This window comes from Eubalaena glacialis, chromosome 4 (genome assembly GCF_028564815.1).
Source record: "Eubalaena glacialis isolate mEubGla1 chromosome 4, mEubGla1.1.hap2.+ XY, whole genome shotgun sequence".
NCBI classification, from domain to species: Eukaryota; Metazoa; Chordata; class Mammalia; order Artiodactyla; family Balaenidae; genus Eubalaena; species Eubalaena glacialis.
The window spans coordinates 158,606,518-158,631,602 of record NC_083719.1 but is presented as its reverse complement, the minus strand read 5'-3'; the positions used below and the strand labels follow the sequence as shown (position 1 = coordinate 158,631,602).

The window sequence follows — 25,085 nt, the reverse complement described above, 5'->3', positions numbered from 1 at the left end:
ATGGGTGTGGAGTTTCTAATACAACTTTATTTATAAAAAAAGACAGGGACTTTTTTTAGAAGACCCAATGCTGCCCCCCAAAATTAATTAATTAATTAATTAAAAAAACCCACATATGCCCACATGAAAATTTGTACATGAATGTTCACAGCAGCACTATTCACAATAGCCAAAAGGTGGAAACAACCCAGTCCATCAACTGATAAATGGATAAAATATAGTATATCCATACAATGGAATGTTATGTAGTAATGGAGCACTGACACATGCTACAACATGGACAAACCTTGAAAACATGTTAAGCGAAAGGAGTCAGACACAAGAGGCCACATACTATATGATTCCATTTCTGTGAAATGTCCAGTACAGGGACATCTATAGAGACAAAAAGATTAGTGGTTACTTAGGTCTAGGGAGGATGAGGGGGTCAGAGGTGATAGCTAAAGGATGCAGGGGCTCTCTTTGAAGTGATGAAAATGTCCTAAAATTGACTGTGGTGATGGCTGCACAACTCAGTGAATACACAAAAACCAATGAATCGTATACTTTAAACGGGCAAATTGTATGATATGGGAATTATATCTCAATTTAAAAAAATCATCTACCCCAGTTTTCTAAAAGAAGGGACCTTAGTCCATCTAGGTCTTTCTTATTTTATAGATGAGGCACTGAAGCCCAGAGAGGTTAAATGACTTGCCCAAAGTCATTTGTCATTTAGAACCCTGATCGACTACCCATTAGCCATTACATTCTCACCCATTCTACCCTGCTTCAAGTAAGCGGAAGTGGCCATTCACACAAAATCAGTGAAGTCACACAAACCACCTTGGATCTGGCACAGATCTCTGAGACTGGTGTTAGAAATACATGGTGTGGTTTACTGAGGACAGATTTGTTCTTGGCACTTCACTGTCTTATGGCTCAAAAAACTGACACTTGTGACCTGGCCAAGCCAAGATTCCCACACTTTCACTATCCAGCCACATTTCATAAACTTTGAGCTAAAGTTGAATACCAAGTCACAGGAGATGAGCAGAGCGTGAGCTTGGACACTAGCAGACCAGGATTCAAATTCAGCTTTGTGTGAGCTGCATGAAGCTATTACCTTTATGAGCCTCAGGAAATTGTGAATAATAAAGGTATTCTTTGTGAGCACTGGATGAGATATCACATGTAATGTGCTTGGCATATAAATGTTAATTCCTTCCTCCTTCCATTTGAGAACTGAGAGGTCTTCATAACGGAGACCTTGGTGAGGTCAGTCAAGCACATTTGCTTGAACTGGGTTTCCTGGGGATGATAATTCTTTGTGGTGTTCATCATGCCCAGTGCACACATCTAGGAGCACCTTTCCCCTTTGCAACCCTGACACATTGTCACCCAACCAACAAGGCTAAAAGAGGAATAGAAAACCACCCTGCACCCTCTTGCACTGTTGGTAGGAATGTAAATTGATACAGCCACTGTGGAGAACAGTATGGAGGTTCCTTAAAAAACTAAAAATAGAACTACCATATGACCCAGCAATCCCACTACTGGACATACACCCTGAGAAAACCATAATTCAAAATGACACATGTACCCCAAAGTTCATTGCAGCACTATTTACAATAGCCAGGACATGGAACAATCTAAATGTCCAACGACAGATGAATGGATAAAGATGTGGTAAATATATACAATGGACTATTACTCAGCCATAAAAAGGAACGAAATTGGGTCATTTGTAGAGATGTGGATGTACCTAGAGTCTGTCATACAGAGGGAAGTAAGTCAGAAAGAGAAAAACAAATATCGTATATTAACACATATATGTGGAATCTAGAAAAATGGTACAGATGAACCTATTTCCAGGGCAGGAATAGAGACGCAGGCGTAGAGAATGGACATGTGGACACAGTGAGGGAAGGGGAGGGTGGGATGAATTGGGAGATTAGGATTGACATATACACACTACCGTGTGTAAAACAGATAGCTAGTGGGAACCTGCTGTATAGCACAGGGAGCTCAGCTCGGTGCTCTGTGACGACCTAGATGGGTGGGATGGGGGGGTGGGAGGGAGGTCCAAGAGGGAGGGGATATATGTATACATTGTACAGCAGAAACTAACACAACATTGTAAAGCAATTATACTCCAATAAAACAAAAAAAATACTAAGATTGAAAAAGAAAAGAAAACCACCCTGCAGAGCCCTGCCAGCTGTGTGCTCAGAGGAGCTCTGCTCTCACAGCCTCACGTGCCACTTGGGGAGGGCTCCCCAGGGAGGGCCAGAACTTCTACTGCAGGACCTAGGGGGAGGGAGAAGGTGGGGGAGGGTTTGGGGTGAGAAATGGTACAGCAAAGTGGTGGACAGTAAGGCAAAGCCGACAGTAGCCACCAGTCCTAAAGCTCAGGAGGGACTATCTTTTCCCAAGAAATTCCAAAGTGCAAACATTTAAAAGGCCAATTTTTGGTTACATTGTGCATACAAATTTTGCTTATTTTCAAATTATATTTTGTTGCTTATATAACTATTCTCATTGTTCAACTGATATATTTTTCTCTTTGTGAAATTATTTGGGGTCTACGGTTAGTATGGATTGCATCCTACTTTTTCTTATTAAAATACTAAATTTTAAAAAGCTACTTGTTTTTTATGTAACAACTGCACTTGGTTACAGGGTTAAAAGGTCAGTTTTCAGCTGGCTTAACTGCCTTGTGCTGGCAAGGCCACGTGCAGACTTCTAAAGGTCCACTTTCTGGCCTGTTTGGCCACCACAAAAATGACGGGTCTTATTGACAAATTAGTTGCCTATGTCAATCCTATAATCAAAGGCAATTAATTTGTAACAATGATCTAATTAATATTCATCCAGTGTTCCAAGACAGGGTACATGAAGTAAGTCAGAGGTACAAGATCCACCCCAGTCTAGGCCTGCTCGCCTCCCCAGCGTTACAGTCCATTAATCCTCTAGAGTTAACTGCAAACCGGGCGCCTACTCAGCGCTCTCCCCCACCACACCCCGAAGTCTCAACCCCAGTGTTCATGCTGTCTTCCCTCTCAGCTCCCGCCAGCTGTCTCCGCCATGAAAACAGAGAGTTAGGGGATGCCGGTGGGAGGTCGGCGGGAACTGCAATTTTAGATACTTTGGTCAGGAGAACCTCTCCCGTGGTAAACATCTGAGCAGATTCCTGCGGGAAGGGTGGGAGCGAGCCACCGGCTCTCTGGGGAACAGCGGTCTAGACCGAGGCAATTAGTGAGTGAGTGGGTCCATCCCTTGCCAGGAAAGAGAAAGCAGAGTGTGAAAAATCGTGCTGGAACGAAGGAATCGTTAGCAGTGTCAGGCTTTACCTTAACCTTGGCACCTAGGGTACACCAGCCAGGACCAGTTCAGGACCCGGGACCTGACCAGGCTAGGCACTGCCTAACTAAGGGATCAGATTCTAAGGAGGTTTGGAATCACACCGAGCAGACTTCCCATTCTTCCAGTCCGGTCGCAGACCCCGCGCTTTCGGCAAGGATCCTGTCGCCTTAGATGTGGTCACGACCCTACAGGTACAGCCTCCTCCTCCTCCTCTTCCTCCTGCCGCCTAGTCTGTGACGCCGAACTCTCAGAAGAGCCCCAGCCTGGGTCCTAGTGCCTCCTCACCTACTCCAGGGGCCAAATCCCTCAGGGCTCCGCCCCTCGCCTCCTGAACCCTCCGACTCCGGCCCTAATCCGCTCCGCTCCGCCCCGCCCCGCCTCAGTTATGGGAGTGGCCCCGCCCCTACGGCCGAGACCCCGCCCCTCAGTGCTCTACATTTAAGGAGCTGGGCGTCAAGGATTGGTCAGAGTCGGAGACCTGAGCTCCTAATTGGTTATGGTGTACTGCCTGCTTCCCGCAGAGCGGCATGACCCGGAAGTGATTCCTGAAGCGCCGGCCGCGTGGATTAGTATCTTGGGCACTCGGTTGCCGCGGTCGCTGCAATGACCAAAATAAAGGCAGATCCAGACGGGCCGGAGGCTCAGGCGGACGCGTGCTGCGGAGAGCGCACTTACCATGAGCTGCTGGTGAATCTGAACCCCATCGCGCAGCCTCTGGCTTCTCGCCGCCTCACGCGGAAGCTCTACAAATGCATCAAGAAAGGTGCGGCGGGACTTTCTTGGTGGTCCAATGGTTAAGACTCTGCGTTTCCAGTGGAGGGGGCATGGGTTCGACCCCTAGGTGGGGAAGTTCCGCAGGCCGCGTGGCGTCGCCAAGAAAAAAAAAAAAGGTGCGGTGGACGCCGGGGTGAGCCGGGACAGGACGCGGGTGGCGGTCGGAGGTCCCCTCGACTGATTCTTCTGTCGTTGCAGCCGTGAAGCAGAAGCAGATTCGGCGCGGGGTTAAGGAAGTTCAGAAATTTATCAACAAAGGCGAGAAAGGGTAAGAACCCCCTCCCGCCGGATTTTGCATTTCTAAACGATGACGAAGGTATCCCTGCTACTTAGTAGGTAGTCGGTAAAAGAGCTATGACTCCCCCTCATGTGCAGAAGGTAAATTCCCTTCCGTACAGATGCTGATACATCACTTACACGAGCGCAAATGGACACCGTGGGGAAAGTGAATTCCAGGAGAAGCGAATTGTATAAGCCAGCTCACTTAGGGTAGATCCCAGCTTCATTCATTCAGCGACTATTTACTGAGTGTCTACTCTTTTTCAGGCACTATACTATGGGGAGACAATGACTAATCAAATACACACAAAATTACAAGTGTCATAGGTAACCATGAAGGAAAAGTACAGGGTGCAGTGAGAATGACTTCATTATCCTACATCTTTTCTTTCTGGCATTTATCAGAACCTGAAACTTATTTGCATTTTTATTCCCTGTATCTCCCACTAGGGTCAGAAAGTAAGCTCTTTGAGAACAGGAAAAAGCCTCTCATTGCTTTATTTTCAGAAGTGTCTGGTACATTGTAGGTGCTCCAGAGATAAATAATGCTTGGGGGGATTTGATGCTCTATGGAGTCTGACCCAGGTGGGGTAGCTGAGGTCTGAAGATATAGGAATTAGTTTGTGGGCTGGGGGGGAGGGGAGGCATTCTGCCAGAAGAAAGTGGATTTCAGGGCAGGAGAGGGTAGTAGTGGGCAGAAGTGCTACCTTCGCATGGGGTTTTTGTAAGCCATGGTAAGTTTAGTTTTTGTACTCAGAGCTTTGGAGGCCACTGAGGGTTAAAGCCAGGGAGTGACATAATTATGTTTACACCTTAAGAAGATTTTTCTGGCAACTTTGGAAAGGATCAGAGGTGGAAGAATAGATGGGGAAATTGAGATAGAAGGCTACTGTGGTATAGAAGAGGCGAGGGCAATTTTTGATTGGGTTAGTGATGGCGAGATGGAAAGAATTAAAGTGGATGGATGAGAGGACTTTCCGATATGGAGTGAAGAGGTGTGGGTTCCAGGCGAATGGACAGAGGGCGCACTCACTGAAATAGTGAATAGTGGAGGGAGCCGGGTTTGTATGGGAAGATCATGAGTTTGGTTTTAGACAAGTTTTTGAGGTGCCTTTTAGACATATGAACCCTCTCCCTAGCAGAAATGTCAAACAGGAAAGTGGCTATAAGGGTTTGCAGTTTGGGAGAGGGTCAGGCTGGAGAGAATAGATTTGGGAGTTGTCAACACATAGTTGGCGCTTGAAGCCTTGGTTATGGATGGGGTCAGCTGGGGAGAAAGTACTGACAGGGCAGCCAAGGACCAGGCTGTGGGAACACCAGCATTTAAAGGCTACTGAGGAATTCCCTGGCGGTCCAGCAGTTAGGACTCCGTGCTTCCACTGCAGGGGGCCCAGGGTTCGATCCCTGGTTGGGGAACTAAGATCCCGCAAGCCGTGCGGCACAGCCAATAAAATAAAATAAAGGCTACTCAAAGGAAGAGGAGCCTGCAGAGGAGGAGAGTATATGAAGCAAAAGGAAAACTAGGAGTGTGGATGCAGTGCTTTGAACCAAGAGCTCTTTCCTTGTGTTTTCCTCTCACTCCCCTAGGGAACACTCTTCCCTCTGTGTCACCAGGGCTGCTGAGGCCCTTGTCCCAGAACCCCAACACCTTGCCAGCTAAGAGCCCTAGCTGAGGATTCTCTGGCAAGCTTTCATTGGTTCCCTGTCACTCTTGGGAATGATCCTGGAAGCACTCAAGGCCCTTAAATGTGACTAGTTTTTCTAGCCTTCTGTCTGCCCCATCCCCATCCTGGACTCCAAAGCCATCCCTGGCTCCCCAGCAATAGCCAGCCCCTGTGTATCTGGTATCCTTCTGATTCTCTCGACCTTAAATGCTTTCCCTGCCTCCAGCCCCTCCACGGGCTGCCTGACAGATGTTCATCATTCAGCTTTCCTCTCAAGTGTCACTTCCTGATTCATTTTTTGATCTTCCAAGGAGAGCTGAGCTCTTACTCCTTGGCATGTCTCTCATACCTCATCTGTCCCAGCGCGTTATGCTTTGTCACACTTGGTGGCATTTACTTGTTGCCAAGCAATAGAGATCACCTCCCCAGAGGAATGCACTCACCAAACAAACCTGCATGAATTTCTAAAGGTTGGGAGACACACATTAATAATTGGACTCTTTGAGGTCAGGGGCAGCTTACCCATCTCTGTACCCCCAAGGCCCAGCTCAGAGGCAAAACTTATGACTGAAAGAGGGAACAAGCAAGCTGGAAATGACAGTGGTTTCTCTTATTTCAGGATCATGGTTTTGGCAGGAGACACGTTACCCATTGAGGTATACTGCCATCTCCCAGTTATGTGTGAAGACCGGAATTTGCCGTACGTCTATATCCCCTCTAAGACGGTAAGGAGCACGTGTGCCCCTGATCTTGGTCAGCACAGGAGGGAGGGTGTCTGGGATCAGGTATGTGGCAGCAGGCCATAGTGGGAAGGAGCGTGAGCTTTGGAGTTAAGACAGGCCTGGATGGATTCTTGGTTCTAGATGAGGGACTGCTGCTTCCTAGATGAGGGACTGCAGATAAGTTACCTCTCTGCACTTCCATTTCTTTCTTGTAAAATGGGAATCCCCTTCTCCATGGACTATGGGAATGAAACAGAAGGTGAACTTGGATATGTAAGTCCTATTAGGTGGGTGCAGTTTCAGAGGGGATGTTCTAGGGACCTGAAGCTGTCCTTACCCTTACACAGCAGAGGCCAGGTCTGGAGTCCAGGGAGTGGGGGATGGCAGGGACCTGGAAAGCATAGGCGCTGCCCAAGGGGACAGCCCCTGCTGGGCTGGAGCCCTTTCACAGTTGCCATGTGGAACTGTAGGCCCAGTGTTGCTGGACCACAACTCGAAAGTTTGCTGAGTTTAAATGGTGGCAACCAATTCAAAATGTTAACAATGACTGACTAGCACATGTCTCAACATTGACACTAGCACTAGTCTGTGGGCTGGATTAGGCTGGTGGATCATCAGTTTGTGACTCCCTGGTATACAGGTTGTGCAGCCTTCTTTCCAAACAGCCCTTCTTTTTCCTTCTCTGCAGGACCTGGGTGCAGCCGCCGGCTCTAAGCGCCCCACCTGTGTGATAATGGTCAAGCCCCATGAGGAATACCAGGAGGCCTATGACGAGTGCCTGGAGGAGGTACAGGCCCTGCCCCCGCCCATGTGAAGGACTTAGGCAGCAACCTGGGCACCTGCTCCAGAAGCTGTTGGATTGGTGGCGCACCAGCTGGCTGCCCTCCTGCTGCCCACATTCACGGCATCTCTGTGGTACCCTGAGGCACGTGTTCTTCCCAGGTGGCTCCAACAGCTACTTCACGGCAGCAAAGCCAGCATCTTCTCCATCAGTGCTGTTTTCTGTTGAGCTTCAATGAAGATGACGTGGGAGAAGTAAATGCTGAAACTAAAATGTGCTGAGTCTGTGGGTGTTTTTTTAAGCAGCAGCTGCTGGTGGGGCTGAGGAGTTGGTGGGGAGGAAAGAGCAGAAGCAGCCTTTCTCCTCAGAGGACCCGAGGACTTGAAGAATGTTCAGTGCTAATGCTCGGCCACCAGAGCCAGTGCTAGACTCAAGCTGAGAACGGACCCTACTGCCCACCCTGAGCTTTCCACTCCCGCTTCCAGAGTAGCTGGGAGCTGCAGGGCGAGCCAGCTGAGCCCAGGCCCCACTTCATCTAAGCCTGTAGCTCCTATGTCGGGGACACCCCCATTCCTCTTTTCTTTTTCCCCAAGAGCCTTAAATGCCACTGGGAAGCTGACAGAAGCAATGTACCCACCCACACAGTAAATTTTAAATAGGTATATGAAGTTAATTGCAGAACCCCAGGCCATCTCTCCTGCTTGGCATAATGGCCCCATAACCTAATCCCTTCAAACATTTTAGACTTATGGTGCCTTCCTGTTCTCAAAGGCCCAGCACAGGACTCAGTACACACAGCAGCCAAGCTTCAGGCACCCTGGAATAAACTGGAAGGACCTTGGGCTTGAGGGTTGGATCTGGTTTAAACTCCAAGCTCTCTTCTTGACAAGCTGTGAGCCTTTCTGGGCAAGTCATTTCATCTTCCTACATCCCTTCACACTCATTTCTAATAAGGAGGTAATATGATTTTATATGTGTATATGTAAAAGCACCTTGCCCAGGGTCTGCCATCTCCTAGCTTTTTCTCCCAATCAGATGCAGGTTGGGTTCTTTCGACTGGGCTCTGTGGCTGCCATGCTCCCAACCAGCAGCAATGGTTAGGCCATGCCCAGTACCTGTGCGCAGTGGGCACATGGTAATTCTTTGCCAGTGAAGCTAAAGGTGGGCAAAGTAAGGAGAAGGTCTGTGAATATATTTGCTCAAAGTTATAAAACAATGGCATTCAGTTCTATCCCAGACTATTTACAGTGGGAAATTGATGCATACAGTTGTGAGGCTGTACAGTGGGAGGAGTGGACACAAGCCTTGGTGTGGCAGTAAGAGACCTGGCTGAGGGCAGGATGGAAGACATCTGCTGTGCCTGCCAAGTCCTTTGCTTCTCTGTCAGTTGCTACTAAGTCAATAGCAAATATAATGAAGGGGAGACAGAGCAGGAGTACAGAGGCCAGAGTCTCCCTGCCCTTAGAGCCAAGGAGCCAGCTGCCGGATGTAGGCTGCTTCATCTCCCTCCTTGGCCTCTGCCAGAGGGCCACTCCAGCCCCTGCCTGTGGTGGCACTCCTCAGCCAGTTGCTGTGAAATGAACCACAGTCCACAGAAGCCAACCACCCCCACGGAGACAGACCAAGGCTCATGGGTGAAAAACCTCTTTCAGCAAAGTTCCTCGCAGGCAGGAATCAGAATATGATGCGTTTCCCATCTGCTGGGTTCTGCTCCATGGGACAGTAGGGACACTTCAGCCTACAAAGGGAGGAGAACCAAGAATGTCTCAGGGGGCCAGCCAGCAGAAGGAACACGCCAAGGTGGAGCAGAGCACATGGAACTTACTTTCCTCCGTTAATGAGCTTGTTGAGTGCATCTCGGGAGATGACATGGCCACAAATGAGCTTGATGGGAGGGTTGGAATCCGACGTCTGCTGGCGGAGGATGGGGCACGCGAACACTGAGTGGTACCAGCACTTCATACCTAGTTCGATCTCAATCTGGGGAGGCCAGCAGAGGGGTGAGTCCCACTTCCCATGGCGGCTGTCCTCCCCAGCGCCTCCTGCTGTACCTCCCCCTGCCAGGCCTCACCGGTAACTCATCCTTGTGACTCCAGACCCCAGTGCACTGCCTCTGCTCGATCACAGCTTTAATGTTCATCAGCACTGGCAGCGCCACACAGCCAGAGGCAAAGCTGCAGAACAAAGAGCAGGGGCTGGAGTGACCCTGACCAAGAACCCAGCAGACAGACAGAAGGACCAGCACATTGTTGGAATGTGACTTGGGACAAGGTTTCAAAGTGGCACTTGATCAAACCGGTCCTTAAAAATCTCTCAGGTCACGCATAAAGCCACATATGTACTTATGCGTCCAACTCTAAAGAGTCATTCTAATGCACCCCCAAATTTGAGAACCTATAATAAACACAAAAGGAACATCCAGGGGACAGATAATCTGTTCATCCCAAGCACTGATAAGTCCTTGGTGTGACAGGGACAGTGATGTTTGGAAGGGCCCCATCCTGCCTGTCTACCCCATTCCGTTGTCACAGTGCACCTCTGTAACTGCAATCAACCAGGGCACTTAGAAATGGGAAAAAGCAGATTCAGTTCTCACAAGGATTGGGCGGGGGGTGGGGAGCCGGCTGGCTGGAGCCTTGGGTACCAAACGCCTACAACACGCAGGGCAGTTGTGCGCAATAGAACCGTCCTAAGGCACCGGTGTTCCCACTGGGAACGACTGTTCTATAACCAGAGTCTGTGGTAACGAATTGGAGGGTGGAGCCTATCACAATGCGGCAAGGCGTGAGATTCCACAGCCAGCCTAAATAAAATACACCACTGTGGTGCGGTATGTGGCGGGGTCAGGTCCAGGTGACCTTTCTTCCCTGTGAGGCCCTAGGAGCCTGTTTTCTCATGTAAAATAAGGGTAACAGTACCTCTAACTCCTTGGTTTGTTGTGAAGCCATGAGAAGAATATTAACTATAAAGGAGTCTTCTGAGTGAAAGCTCTCAGCACGTGTGACTCAGCAACTCAAGTCTCCCTGAAGGGAAGTCGTGTTTGAGAGATGAGGTGGCAAGAAGGCCAGGCTGTCAGAGGGTCCTGTGATAATCCAGGGGTGAGGTGCAGAAGACACAGACCTCACTCACGAGACCTTACAAAATGGGAACCTTGACCCTGCCATTGACCTTGTGGTGATCCCAGGCCACAACTCTTTCTAAATCTGTTTCTCCAACTGTAGAAAGAAAGGTAATTCCTATCTGGAAGAATGACTAAGACAGGCAGTTTAGGTCTGTGAAGGCACCAAGCACCATCCCTGGACGTGGCAGGGCCTTGGAAAATTGGGTTTCCCTCATCCCTCCCACTTGTGCTGCCCCCACAGGGCTGGCTGTACCTGACGCTGAGGGGTGACTCCACAGAAAGGCCCAACAGGGAACAAGCATCGCGCGTAAAGGTCTCACAGATCTCGGCCCAATGGCTGTTGTCCAGGAGGTGGCAGTAGGGTGACTTCTCCAAGCCCAGCCGCAGGTATACCAGACTGCCCATCATCACCTGGATCTCTACGAGGCAAGGGGGAATCAGGGTACAAGGAGGCAGCCTTTTCCCAGGGCTCCGCGTCCAGCCCTGCGGTGGCAGGGCTGCAGAGGCAGTATGAGGAGCAGGCTGAGCCCCATGGCTCCCAGGCCCGAGACCTGACCAAATGGGGGTTAAAATGCCCTCTGGCAAAACCAGTTTTCCCTACAATCCAGTGAGGAAGTGGGGTCTCAGGCCTGCTTCTGTGGCAATCATGACCCCACAGCATGAGGTAGGGAGGGGTCTCAGTTTCCTTCCCATCCTTTCAGCTGCATCAAGGAGCGAGCTCAGGCCAGCGCTCATGTCTCTATTCTCCAACACTAGCTAATCCTCCCCTGCCTTTTTTTTTTTTGGCCACGCCTTGTGGCATGCAGGATCTTAGTTCCCTGACCAGGGATCAAACCCATGCCCCATGCAATTGAAAGTGTGAAGTCTTAACCACTGGACTCCAAGGGAGTTCCCTAATCTCCCTTTTTAAAAAGCTTTCAGGAGGCAGCAGTATCTAGCTAAGATTTCATAACATTGCTGGGTTTTCATGCTGTTTATCTCTAAATAAAATGTGAAGTAATAAATGTGAGTGGAGCTAAAGAAAAAAGTTACTAGTAGTCGGGTGGTTACTAATTGTGAACATCTGGAAGGTGAGGCTCAAACAACTGAGGTTTGGAATTCCTACTGTGAGGCAGAGCAGCATGAGGGCACGCGTGTCGTGGGCAGGCCTGGTGAGCTCTGGGTGGGGGTGTGGCACGTGGCTGGGGACCAGAGGTGGTGTGAGATGAAGCTAGGAGGGTATGGCAGAGGTGGTGAGGAAGGGCCTTGAGTTTGGAGTTCACCTGGGCGACAGTGGGGGAGGGGTTCCGGTAACACGCAGCCCCACGTGGGGCAGGGACGGGCAATCCCAGACGTGCTGATGTCCACCAGAGCCCAGCAGTGCCCACCCTGGCACTCGGGGCACGTACCCCGCTGGTGAAGCCGAGCAAAGGGTTGGAAGTGCCGGGCGTAGCTGAGGGCCTCCAGCTGCTTCTCAGGGCCACCTGCCAGGAGGCGGATGAAGTGCAGTCGGTGCAGCTTGAACTCCAGGGAGCTGTTGAGCTCGAGCAGGCGCTGCCTGTGGGAGACGGCCCATCTGGGAAGAAAGGGGCCAGCTGAGTGTGGAGCTGGTGGGGCGAGAGAAGGGGCCCTGGCAGAGCCTCCAAGAGCCTATGTGAGGCCCGTGAGACAGAGCTGGAGACGTGTCAAGTACGCTGAGTGAGGTGAAGAGCACAGACAAGCCCTGTCCCCCGCGGGCCCACCCAAGGACCAACGTACTCCAATGCTGGCCCCAGGTCTTGTTCATGCAGAGCTTCCAGGATTCGATTCAACTCCAGGAAAGGCTGCTTGAAATCCAAATCCACATTCAGTGTTGATTCCTAGAGGGAGAGAGAACAATTCACCACTGGAGGAGAGTGTTTCCAAAATTCTCTGCTCTACACCTAATAAAACCTCATCCACCAAAGACAAGCTAGAGAGGGCCAGGTTTTGCATGAGGAGCCATGGTCTCTTGCCAGCCACCTGGACCCCTCTTATTCCCAGTTCAGTTCTGGGAGGCTGAGTGCTACATGCTGGCCTCCTAGAGAGCAGACTGCAAACCCCACCCCACCTGCTGGGATACTGGAGACCCACACTGAGTAGCATGGAGAGAAAATTATTCCTTTTCAATCCCCCTAATTACATTAAGGGAAAGTATCCTTTACTTTCACTTCTAGTGCGTCTTTAACACCTAACAAGTGCTACTTCATCATTTTACTAATCTTCCTTTTTAAGAAAGGGATTACCAGGCACTCAGACCTCTGGCTGGCAACCAACTCTAGCTAGAAATTAATAACTTCACTTTTCATTGTATATATATATATTTTATATTTTAAAATTTATTTTATTTATTTTATCTGTGGCTGCGTTGGGTCTTTGTTGCTGCGCGCGGGCTTTTCTCTAGTTGAGGCGAGCAGGGGCTACTCTTGGTTGTAGTGCGCGGGCTTCTCATTGCAGCTTCTCTTGTTGCGGAGCACAGGCTCTAGGTGTGCAGGCTTCAGTAGTTGTGGCATGCGGGCTCAGTAGTTGTGGCTCACGGATTCTAGAGCACAGGCTCAGTAGTTGTGGCGCACGGGCTTAGATGCTCCGCAGCATGTGGGATCTTCCCGGACCAGGGCTTGAACCCGTGTCCCCTGCATTGGCAGGTGGATTCTTAACCACTGCACCACCAGGGAAGCTCCCATTGTATATATTTTTATAGCTACTCTCTTTTTACATCAGGGGCACTGATTTCTAAAATTTATTTAAAGAAGCAACAAAAGCAAAAAATAAAAAATAAAAAGTAGGACTACATCAAACTAAATTTAAAGCTTCTGCACAGCAAAGGAAACCATCAACAAAATGAAAAGGCAACCTACCAAATGGGAGAAAATATGTGCAAATCGTGTATCTGATAAGGGGCTAATATCCAAAATATATAAAAACTCATATAACTCAATAGCAAAAAAAAAAAACAACTTAAAAAATGGAGAGAAGATCTGAATAGACATTTTTCCAAAGGAGACATCAAAATGGCCAACAGGCACATGAAAAGATTCTCTACCTCAATCATCAGGGCAGGGCAATGCAAATCAACACCACAGTGAGCCATCACCTTGTACTTGTTAGAATGGTTATTATCAAAAAGATAAGAAGTAACAAGTGTTGGTGAGGATGTGGAGAAAAAGGAACCCTCGTGCACCTCTGGTGGGAATGTAGATTGGTGCAGCCGCTATGGATAACAGTATGGAAGTTCCTCAAAAGATTAAAAATAGAGCTACCTATGATCCAGCAATTCCACTTCTGGGTACTTATCTAAAGAAAATGAAAACACTAACTTGAAAAGATATCTGCACCCCCATATTAATCGCAGCATTATTTACAATAGCCAAGATAAGGAAACAACGTAAGTGTCCATCAATGGATGAATGGATAAAGAAGATGGGGTGGGTGTGTGTGGGGGTGTGTGTGTGTGTGTGTGTGTGTAAAATGAAATATTATTCAGCCATTAAAAAAGTAGGAAAATCCTGTCATTTGTGGTAACATGGATGGACCATTATGCTAAATGAAATATGTCAGAGAAAGACAAATACCACATGAACTCATATGTGGAATCTAAAAAAGTTTTTTTTAAGAAAACCAAGCTCATAAATACAGAGAACAGATTGGTGGTTACCAGAGGTGCAGGGTAGGGTGTGGGAGAAATGGGTGAACTGTTTTTGTTTTTTTTTAGTTTTAATAAATTAAATACAATTTTTAAAATAGCTATTAACCCATTTAAGGAAAGAATGCATCAACAGAAAGGAGCTGGTCTACAATGGAAGCAAAGTTAAGGGGCGATCTTGGAGGAAACGTTGGACTTCCCATGTGCAGTCCAGAGGGGAGGATGCCCTGCCAGGCCAACTGTCCACTGGAAACAGGTCTCTGGCAACAGGTATCCCTATCAGACAATCAGAGCTGATGACATATATATTTGAGTCATGTAAATAAACTGACCTGTCTGGATACAAGAAAAAAATAATAACGGGGTCCTAATATAAAGAAAACTACCAAGTAGAAAGCAGAACAGGCAGGTACCAGTGCCTTCCCAGCGGGCTCGTTACCTGGCACAGCTCCTCAGCAACACTGAGCATGCCCTGCTGGTACAGGTGCTCCAAGATGGCCATCTGCAGGATCTGCTGCTGCTTCTCCCGAGAGTCCCACACTGCGTCGGAGACTACACCGCAAATCTCAGAGTCAAAGTTCTGACGAGGATGAGAGACAGGGCCCTGTGACTCAGGGTCTCACTTCTCACACTGGCTTCCTGAGAAGCCCTGCTACACACTAGCAGCAGGTGTTCCCGCCCCCAGTCCGGGGCCACCCACATGCTCACCCTGTCAATGGCTTTGCCCACTCGGGAGACACTGCTGTGAATGTCCTTGTGGTCTGAAGCCAGTTTCTGCACGGTGTCTTTTATCTTCCGGCAGCACTGAGACATCACCAGGGAGAGGGTGGCTGAGAGAGGGGTCCCCTGGAGGGCTGCAGAGAAACATTGGCAATGAGTCAGGACACAGAGGAGCAGACCTTGTCCCTGCCTCCTTATTCTAAATGCCAGCATGGAGGCCGGGAAGCAGCCCTGAACTCCAAAGTGAAAGCTTCTACTACAGGTCCTGCCACTTTTTAACTACATGACTTGGAATTGGTCAAGTGGGACATGCCGGTTCATCTCTCAGAGCCTTCATTTCCTCATCTGCAAAATGGGGGTGATAGCACTGGCCTTGTAGGTTGCTGTGAAATGAAGATGATTTGGCACTTACTGTGGGCAAGTACTTGGTTTTAGCTCATTTAATCCTCACCACCATTCTATGCAGTGGGCACTGCTAGCTGAGGAAGCTGAGGCAGTAACTTGCCAGATGTCACAGCAGTGATCTGAAGCCCAGGCTCCTCACCACCACACCAGATGGCTCCTTATTATCTTGAGGGAGATACCCTGTGGGAAGGCTTTGAACCATAAAGTATTGTCCCCATGTTAATGCCTCTAATTAACCCAGAGGACACCAGGCAGGCCAGGGTCCTCCAGGGAAGCACAAGGACATTTCTGGCTCAGGATGCCAGGTTTACAGTGGTTTCCACCCCCCATGGCTGGATGAGCCACACGAACTACCAAGAGCACATGGGGCTTGGAATAGAGAAGGGCAGACAGGGCACGGGTCCCTTCTTCCAGCCCAGCATCTACGCCCCTTCTTTAGATGGCAGCACCTCGGTTCAGGGAAGAAAACACGACCCAGGGAAGGGAACGTGACCCAAGAGGGCCAGGGAGCATCTCAAGCTCCGAGACCAGAAGCCCTGGAAGACAGAAGCATTCTGCCAGGTTGCTAAACAAACAAAAGTGAACTGGAGTTGCTGGAGCACCATGGCCACCTCAGGGGAGCACTGCTCTGAGAATGAAGCCAGTGTAGATTGAAGGTATCACATGAGCACTTAGATCCAACTGGGCTGGACCTTTCAGTTACCTGAATCTATAAATCCAGCAACCATACCCCCTTTGTTTGCTTAAGCTAGTCTGAACTAGGTTTCTGTCACCTGTAACTGAATGAGTCCTGACAAATACAAACAGGAGGTGGTGGCTGGGCCTACTCCTACTAGGATGGCTATAACCAAAAAGACAGGTGATAACAAGTGTTGGTGAGGATGTGGGGAAACTGGAACCCTCATACACTGCTGGTGGGAATATAAAATGTTGCAGCTACTTTGGAAAACAGTGTGCCAAACAGTGTGCACACAAAACAGTGTGCCAGCATTTTCTTCAAAAAGTTGAACAGAGAGTTACCATATGACCCAGCACATAAAAAAAGAATGAAGTACATGGTACAATAGGGATGAACCTTGAAAACACGCTAAGTGAAAGAATATAAAAGGCCACATATTATATGATTCCATTTATATGAACTGTCCAGAATAGGTAAGTCCATAGAGAGAAAGTATATTAGTGGTTGCCAGGGGCTGGGGGAGAAGGAGAAATGGACTGATTATTAATGGGTGGGGGATTCTTTTTAGAGAGATGAAAATGTTCTGTAATTAGATAGTGGTAAAGACTGTACAATTCTGGAAATATACTAAAAACCCACTAAATTGTACACTTTAAAAGGGTGAATTTTAATGTGAATTATAGCTCAATCAAAAAAAAAAAGGACATTTTACCTCTGGTCAAATCTAAGACAATTTGATCATCAAAATAAATAATAACAGTAATGGATTATAACCCATTGAATAATATAAGAATTTATGAGTATGAACTTGGAAGGAAGGAAGGAAGGAAGGGAGGAAGGAAGGAAGAAAGAAGGAAGGGAAAGCTCCTTTCTTATAGTTAAATGCCAACTAATAAGTGTATAGGGAATGATAGACCAGGAAAAATCACCCATGTCGCAACTAACTTTGTAATGATTGGTTCACGCAAGAATCATCAATGAATGCTAAAACCAGTGGGCAGAGTCTGATAAAGCACAGGAAATCTATATAGTCTCAAAGTACCTCCCCACAAATTACTTATTGATTAACTCTAAAGAAAGAAATATTAACCTTAGGGTGTAGGAACCTGGCAGACACCATCTTAACCAAAGATCTTGATCAAAGTTAACATCACCCATAATGGAACAAGCTGATACCTTGTACCTCCTGATGTGATGCACGGAGAAACACATCAGTTCTGAAGTACTCTTGCCCAAAATGCAAAAAAATAATGAGGAAACAGCAAACAAATCCAAATCGAGAGACGTTCTGCAAAATCACTGGCTTTAATGTTTCCAAAATGTCAATGTCATGAAAGGCAAAGGCAGGTGGAGGAAATGTCCCAGATTTAAAAAACTAAAGATTAGACACAAGAAACTAAGTGCAATGCTTGATCTTGGATCAGATCCTGGACTGGAAAATAAAATTAAAATGTTTTACGAAAATTATTGGGTAGTGGCAAATTGAAATATGAGCTATATTCATTAGGTCATAATATTAATGTCTAACTTCTTGATTTTAATAATTATACTGTACTTACGTAAGAGAATGCCCTTGATCTTAGGACATATACACCAAAGGCTTAGGTGTATGATATCTGCAGCTTACTTTCTAATGGTTTTAAAAGTAATACGAATATGCAAGAAAACTGATAAAGCAAATATGGCAACATACTAGCAGTTGGTGAATCTTGGTGAAGTGTATATATGAGCTCTTTATACTGTTCTTAGGACTTTTCTGTAAACTTGAAATTATCTTAAAGTGTCTTAGACATTCAAAATAGAAAAGCAAATTGAAAACAAAATGTAAATGAAAATAATCTCAGGTAAATTAATAATTTCTGTTGGGCTTTTTGAAATAGCTCAGAGACTTCCATTATTCCCCTTCGAAGAGGCCTAGGGATCCATGTATCAATGCCCTAACCATCATCCTTCCAGAACCCTATTATCAAGCAGCCTTGGGGTCTCCTAGGCCCCAAGGGAGGCAGGTGTGGGGCTCTAGTGGGGGGACACCCACCTGCGCTGGCCAGCTCAGCCCGCAGCTGGCCCACGTAGTGCAGCAGCTCCTCCAGGCTCTGCTCACAGTGCTGCCCATAGGTCAGGAACTTCTGCAGGACCTTGTCCACCTCTCTCTCCACACTCGCACACTGCTCCATGGCAGCCACTGTGTCAGGCCCCACCTGGGCCAGAGGGGCACAGTGAGGAGGGCTCCCAGATCCCACCTCACCATTCCCATATCATATATCAATGCTTAGAAATTCCCAGCTTAACATATCTGTACACAGCTTCCATCACCCCCAGCCAGGGTGCCCAGTGGAGGTGCAGGTAGGCGTGAGGACGGGTTTTCTGAATCATGGTGAGAAAATTACTCTGTTTTCAACTCTTTTCATTAGAATCCTTGTTCATCTCTTTTTTATTGTTTTTGGCTGCGTTGCAGCATGCGGGGATCTTAGTTCCCCGACCAGGGATCGAACCCATGACCCCCGCAGTGGAATCGTGGAGTCTTAACCAGTGGACCACCAGGGAATTCCCCTCATCTCTTTTTTAATCGGAAAAGAGAGCAGGCCTTGCAGAGCCCTGAGCAGGCAATACTATCTATGCTATCTAAGTAGAAATCCATACATACATCACATATTCTAACGTTTCATGTATTTTCATATGTTCATTATGGCCACCTCTTCACTTAGTGGACTTGGTTTTCCATGTACTATAGTGACAGAAGCCATGAAGGCAGTCCTTGAATGGCTAATGCTTGAAAGCACAGCCTATGGAACAAATGCTGACCACAACGACCTGAGAGGCCTTGCCCACCACTCCTACCTCAGCCTCCCCGCCGCTTGCCCACAGACAGGCAGCTCATATTCCCTTGTTCCCTCACAGCTCCGTGCCTTGGTATGCTCTCCACCACCCCTCACTTTCTCGACTACTTGAGAAGCTGGCCCATCCTTTCCAAGGCAGCTCAGAGGTCATCTCCTTCTGCAGCTGTCCCTAGCCTGCTCTCACCTGGCTCCCTCCACTCTCACTTGGCACCCTTCTATTTCAGTTTTGATCACTGGGTAACGATCTGTTTGAGGGCTTGCCTCCCCCACTAGACTAGAACATCTCTTGTTGTAAAACTTCCTCCTCATGATACCATTGATGAAAGTTGACTTTTCTTGTCCCACCTTTCCTACCACTAAGGTCCCACTCCTAAGTCTCTTCAACACTGGGCCACTGCTCCCCTCCATTTCAGAGCAGCCTTTGACACTGAACACATGGACGATCCTTAAAATGTTGGTGATAGAGTTGATTTCGCTCCCCATCTTTCCATCTATGGGATTTGAAGTGAGAGGGCTCTGTCAAATGCACCTCTCAAACGTTCAAATCTAGCCAGTTGTTCATTCTCTCAAAGAAGGGTACAGAGTAACATCACAAAGAGAATTCTGTGTCCAAAGTGACCATTGGGATTCTCCCAGTCTCACCAGACTCTCTTCCCATTCCCACCAGTACTGTTAGCCCTGGTTCCATCATCTTGGCCCAACCTGTAGCCACTATCTCCTTATCAGACAGGGGATGAGTGATGGAGAAATGGTACCCAGGGCCTTGAGATGTATTTATGCCCTCCCTCCTTATGGTTGACACTATCACACTAGAATTTGTTAATCAGGGTGTCTAGAAGACATGCCCCCCTCTTCATGCTCCCTGAGGAAATACCCTATAACTGGAAATATGAACCATCACAGGCAAAATATAACAGGGACACCTGTTGGAGATAATATAATAATAATTATTGCTATGAATAGTTAATATTTCATAGGGGCTTATTATGTGACAGGCACTGTTCTGATGACTTGGCATGCATTAACCAATTCACTTAATTCTTACAAAAGCACTATGAGGTAGGTACAATTATTAGACCTACTGTACGGATGAGAAAGTGAAACTCAGATTAAATAAATTGCTCAAGGTCACGTAGCTGGGAAGTAGAGGACCTGGAACCGAAGCTGGGCAGTCTGGCTCCAGGCTCCAGAGCCCTTCTCTGAAGCACAGTCCTCTCTGGACCAGCTTAACAGGCCACCATCTCACCAGGAAAGGAAAGCAGCCAATATTTGTGGTTGGAATGAGTGTACAGCAATGATTAATGATGACAAGAAACAGGAAAGTAACCACAGAGCCCGTGAGATGATCAACTAGGAAAGATGGCAGTACAAAAGAACGTTTGCCAAGAGTGGCAACCAGAATCACAATTTACTGAAAATAAACACAGCTCAAGAAAGGTTACAACCTCACCAAGGTCAAACAGTATGGCCCTGTCAGACATCAAATAATACCAAGATTATCAAAGGGAAGCCCAAGTCAGCATCTTGAAATTGTATTAAAAAGCTGAGGGAGGAGATGGGTACAAGAATTTTCATCCCAGTGCTGTGTTGTGGCAGGGAGTTTGAGACAACCCAGGGGCCTACGGGAAGTGATAAGTCAAGTAAATGTGGGAGATGCATCTATGGAAACCTGGGTAGCACTGAGAAACCATGTTCCGGATATACCCACAGCAACATCGTAAGATCCCAAAACATGGTACTGAAGGGAAAAAAAAGAAACAAAGTGAAGTCCAGGCAGAATACCACTTATGTTTTTAAAAAATATATGCATACAACCAAGGACACACGCAAATAAAAGGATATGTACCAAATACATCAGAGTGGTTTGCTGCAGTTGGGTGGGGGGGGAGGGAATGGGGGGAATGGGGATAAAAGGGAATATGCAAATAAATGCAAAGGAGAAAAAGGGCCTGTGTGGACCAGTTAAATGTACACTGAACTGATAAATGTGATTACCTCAATAAAATTTTTTTAATAAATAAACGAGATGGGAAAACAGAACTGCTTGCAGGTATTCCATCCGAAAAGCCCAAGAGGCCAATTCAGCCTGTACAGGGTTAGCCACTCTGCCTTAATCACATCCGGTCATCTTCACCAGGCACAAGGATGGATGAGTGTGAGTTTGTCTTCAGGATTAATCCAGGGAATTTCATTTCCATTATCCTAAGCCTTCCTCCCCAAGGTCTCACATGGACAGAAATTATCTACCAGGGTGATCACCCCAAAACAACACATCAGATCCTGTCACCCCTTTACGCATCACTGCCATGGTTTGACATGCATGCCCTCTGCAATTGTACATTCACTTCCTTTGCACAAGCTATTCCCGTGTCTAGAGTGCCCTCCATGCTTCTCTGCACGGAGAACACAAGATGCCGTTTAATCATGAAGCCCATGAAGCTCTCAATGAAATCTCCCTGCCTCCTCCTCTGCTTCACAAACCAAACCTCTGTCAAGGGCGCCTATACCCCACACATCTGAGTTCTCAGCACTGCGGCACAGTAAACTGCCTATTCACACGTCTGTCTCCCCGCACTAGACTGAGCTGCTCAGGGCTGGAGTCCAATCTCATCCTCTGTCCCCTCAGTGCCCAGCCCAGGGCCTGGTCCACAGGGGGTACATCCATTTCCTAACTAGGGGGCCTGAGCTCAAACTTGTCACAGTTGGGCAGGAACAGACATGAGTGTAATACTGAAATCCCCACCAAGGCATGCATAGGGGTTTTGTCCCCAGTCTTCAGCATCCTAACACAAGATGGCCCCTTCTGGGGCCAGGGGAGAAGAAGGGAAGTTTGCGCAAATCACAGAAAGGTCCCCTTTGCCTGACACAGAACTGGACAACCTCCACTGACCCAACACTTAATCTTTTCACCCCCCATCTCTATCCAGTCTTCACCTTACACATCACTCCTCTGCTTAAAACCCAATAGATTTCCACATACTCAGAATAAGTATGGGAGATGGGTCTACAAGGCTCTATGTGAGTCAACTCCCAACCACCTCTCCAACTTCATCTCCTACCACTCTCTTCCTCAATGGCCATATTCCAACCACACAAGTTTTCTTTCTGTTTCTTGAACATCAGTTTATTTCTACCTCAGGGCTTTTTCCCTCTGCCTGGAACACTCTTTCAGATCTCCCTATGACTGGGTCCTTATTAGGGTTTCAAACGCATTTCTTCAGAGATGCTCTCCTAGACCACAGTATCTAATGCTGCCCCCTCTGCCCCACCCCATACCTATTAGTCTATTATATCACCCTGTTCCTTTTCTTCATTGCACATCTTTATTTCAAGTTTCAAATCTTTCTTCTGTCATTAACCAAACCTGGAAGGAGGAAAAAGCCCACCAGTCTTCTTGGACTACAGCCCCTGCTGGGAGTTTCACCTGCACTAGCATGCAAATTACTGGCAAACTCCTACTCATCTTTCAAAAGACCTTAGTCGAACGCCCTGCCTGGCTCCCACGTCCGCAACGGGTTACCTCCGGCTCGGCAGGGTCGCAATAGGATGGGACGTGTGAGTTCGACCTACTCCCCAGGTAGCGGCGGCTCCCCGAAGGGCCTCTGAGAATGTGGGGGTCCAACTCCCGGTCCTGGCCGACGTCTGAGGAGAAAACAAACCCAAGAGCGGACTGGTGAGGGGGCTTAGTCCCGAGGCTTTGCAGAAGACCCGGGGCCTGGGAGCCTGCGTAGCCGAGCAGCCGCCCACCGCGCTCCACCCTCGCACCGCACCTCCCGGCAGGGAAGCCAGCCGGCTCTCACCTGGTCCCGCAGCCCGGGCCCTGGTTCCGGCGTCGCTGTCAACGGAACCGGAAGCTGCGGCAGTTCCTCCGAGGCTCCGGATTCGCCCACTCGCGGCTCAGCGGAGGGGTGGCCGAGCCTCCCCCTCCCGCGCACGAGTGCAGTCGCCCGCAGAGTCAGGGCGGCAGCTGGAAACCGCACCTCCGACCGTCGGGGGGCTGCGCCAGGGCTCCCCCGGGAGCCCGAGGCCGCCGGCCCGGCCCCGACTCTGCATGTCTGATGGAAGGAATCGGAGCGACCCACTCGCTGGCCAGCGGGGGTGCGCGCGGCGGCTCCGCGTTCAGAAGCCCTAGACCAGAAATAACTGTGCCTCCCCCGGTCCGCGCCCTCCCACCCTCATTCAAAGTAAAGACAATACCGAACAACACAATGCATGTAAGGTCCAACAGTTAGGCTTTCCCGCGATGGCTCCTTGATGCTCTTTTTGAAACATCAAATGATGTTTAAAAGAGAAGTCCCCTTTTTTCTGCCCCAGCCCTGCTGCTCCCCTAAGCCCGTACTTAACACACTGGGCACTTAAATTCTGCTGTGAGGGACTCAGCTCTGCCCTGCTGCCCTAAATTGGTCGCTCGCCTTCCAGAATGGAGGGGAGACAGGGGTTGCGCAACCGCCCTAAGGAGGAAGGGTAAGAGTTAGGAAGGAGGTGAGAGGAGATGGTGACCCCAAGCCCAGGCCAGGGCTGAGTTCACGACCCTCCAAGTCCCCCTTGCTCTGCAGGGAAGGGGCAGAGAAGCCTCCCGCCCCCTCCTCAGGCTTCAGGGACTTGGACTAGAAACAGCCCAAGAAAAAAGACTCGGTCTCTTTTTCCCTGACTTTAGCTTCCTTTTAGGGCCAGTCTCATTCCAGGGCATCTTACCCTCCAACCCTCCATACCTCCTCCCCACCCCCACAAAACACCCTTGCACAATCCAGCCCTGTTTTCCTTATAATATTTGACTTTAAATTATCTTGAGCGTTTATTTGTTTATTCTGTCTTCCTGCCCCTAACCTCCCCCCTTCCCCCCACCTTGTAGGATAAAAGCTCCATTGGGGCCAGGAGTTTGTACTTATCGCTGCTGTATCCCCAACACTATGTGCTTGGAACACAGTAGCTGCGCAGAAATAGTCTGAAGTAGCCGATATCCTCCGTTTATGAATGGGGAAACCCCGGTTTCAAACCTGATGAAACACGCAAGGAAGAGGGCAGTCCACAGCCTGTCCAGCAGCCCGCGGGGGCGAAGAGGCCTGTCCCTGCGCCGTGAGCCTGGGTGGTCCTGGCCCAGGCGGGAGTTGTGGGGGTCGGAGGGTTGAGTGAACCTTGCCTGGGGCCACAGTCCGAGGCTGAGGCTGCATCCAAGCCAGCAGGACCTCACAGGGTTTCGCGAACGCCCCAGGCTTCCCCACTTCCTCTGGGGAAGCCTGCCTCTCAGCTACACTGGGTGTGAGCAAAGCCTAGCTTCTGCCAGAACTTAGAATGCCCAGCTCATACGTCAGGCTCCTTCACCTCTGTCTGTCATTGTTTTCCCCAGTATGTGGCTCTTCTTACATCATGGTTTCGTTACTTTTCAGGTTGCACCATGTTTTCCTACATGGCTGATTTTGTCAATCTTTCCTTGTTGGGATTGTGTGGTTTTGTTTTGTTTTGTTTTGTTGGAGGGTGGCTGCTTCAAAGCAGAAAAACTTAGCTGTTCTCCACTAACTCAGTAACAGTCTTTTTACCTTTTGCTAGTTTCCTAGGATTTGATTTTTAAAATTTAATTCCCAATGCATGTCCATTTTATTTTGCAGGGGGTGGTGCAAAGTATGACTTATTTTTTCCCATATTTTTGTCCAGTTATCCCAGAACTGCTTAAAAAATAATCTTCCTTACCCTCTCATTTGGAAGCCCGTTACCATAATATTAAGATTTTTCTACAGAATGAAATCTATTTCTTGCTCTTCATTCTTCCCACTGAGGTATAATTTTATTTTTATACGAATGTCATATTGTTTTACTCACTACTTTGTAATATGTTCTAATATGTGGTGGGATTAAACACTGCTCCCAAAAAGGGCAAAAAAGAAAAACAAACACAAGGTTATTGAGAAAGCAGATCACTGGTTGCCTGAGGTTGGGGTAGAATGGCTGACTACAGAGGTACACGGGGATTTGGGGGGGATGATGGAACTATTCTGTATCTTGGCTATTCTGTAGGGCTGGTTGTACAATTCTCTGTACTATCAAAGCAGTGAATTTTCCTGTATGTAAATTATACCTTAAAAATGGCAGGGGGCAGGGAGGCCAGTACACAAAGAGCATA

General features: G+C 48.3%; 2 protein-coding genes across 3 annotated transcripts; one reads left to right on the top strand and one right to left on the bottom strand.

The window, feature by feature from the left end:
• The first annotated feature begins 3,877 nt into the window (after window positions 1-3,877).
• Window positions 3,878-7,838, top strand: NHP2 (NHP2 ribonucleoprotein). The gene is made up of 4 exons (XM_061188528.1): window positions 3,878-4,108; window positions 4,318-4,387; window positions 6,682-6,787; window positions 7,473-7,838. The coding sequence occupies exons 1-4, from the start codon at window positions 3,949-3,951 to the stop codon at window positions 7,596-7,598; spliced, it is 462 nt and encodes a 153-aa protein (XP_061044511.1). The 5' UTR covers window positions 3,878-3,948; the 3' UTR covers window positions 7,599-7,838.
• An 898-nt stretch (window positions 7,839-8,736) lies between these two features.
• RMND5B (required for meiotic nuclear division 5 homolog B) lies at window positions 8,737-22,865 on the bottom strand. Of its 2 annotated transcripts, XM_061188526.1 has the most exons (11): window positions 22,768-22,865; window positions 22,488-22,609; window positions 18,166-18,328; window positions 15,035-15,180; window positions 14,766-14,906; window positions 12,424-12,524; window positions 12,075-12,241; window positions 10,940-11,105; window positions 9,637-9,739; window positions 9,391-9,545; window positions 8,737-9,303 (listed from the first exon to the last, which is right to left on the bottom strand). In XM_061188526.1, exons 3-11 carry the CDS (start codon window positions 18,302-18,304, stop codon window positions 9,240-9,242), a joined length of 1,182 nt encoding a protein of 393 aa, XP_061044509.1. In that variant the 5' UTR covers window positions 18,305-18,328; window positions 22,488-22,609; window positions 22,768-22,865; the 3' UTR covers window positions 8,737-9,239. The 2 variants fall into 2 exon arrangements, with proteins under 2 accessions (XP_061044509.1, XP_061044510.1); XM_061188527.1 differs by lacking the exon at window positions 18,166-18,328 and having other exon boundaries at window positions 22,768-22,864.
• Window positions 22,866-25,085: the final 2,220 nt, after the last annotated feature.

What these genes read in the sequence shown, in the direction of transcription:
- NHP2 (XM_061188528.1), top strand. Translation starts at nt 3,949, where the DNA reads ATGACCAAAATAAAGGCAGATCCAGACGGGCCGGAGGCTCAGGCGGAC. An exon ending in ATCAACAAAGGCGAGAAAGG is followed by an intron (nt 4,388 to 6,681) that starts GTAAGAACCCCC and finishes CTCTTATTTCAG; the next exon opens with GATCATGGTTTTGGCAGGAG. An exon ending in TCTATATCCCCTCTAAGACG is followed by an intron (nt 6,788 to 7,472) that starts GTAAGGAGCACG and finishes CCTTCTCTGCAG; the next exon opens with GACCTGGGTGCAGCCGCCGG.
- RMND5B (XM_061188526.1), bottom strand. Translation starts at nt 18,304, where the DNA reads ATGGAGCAGTGTGCGAGTGTGGAGAGAGAGGTGGACAAGGTCCTGCAG. An exon ending in GAGTCACCCCTCAGCGTCAG is followed by an intron (nt 9,740 to 10,939) that starts GTACAGCCAGCC and finishes TTTGTTCTGCAG; the next exon opens with CTTTGCCTCTGGCTGTGTGG. An exon ending in GTCACAAGGATGAGTTACCG is followed by an intron (nt 9,546 to 9,636) that starts GTGAGGCCTGGC and finishes TGGCCTCCCCAG; the next exon opens with ATTGAGATCGAACTAGGTAT.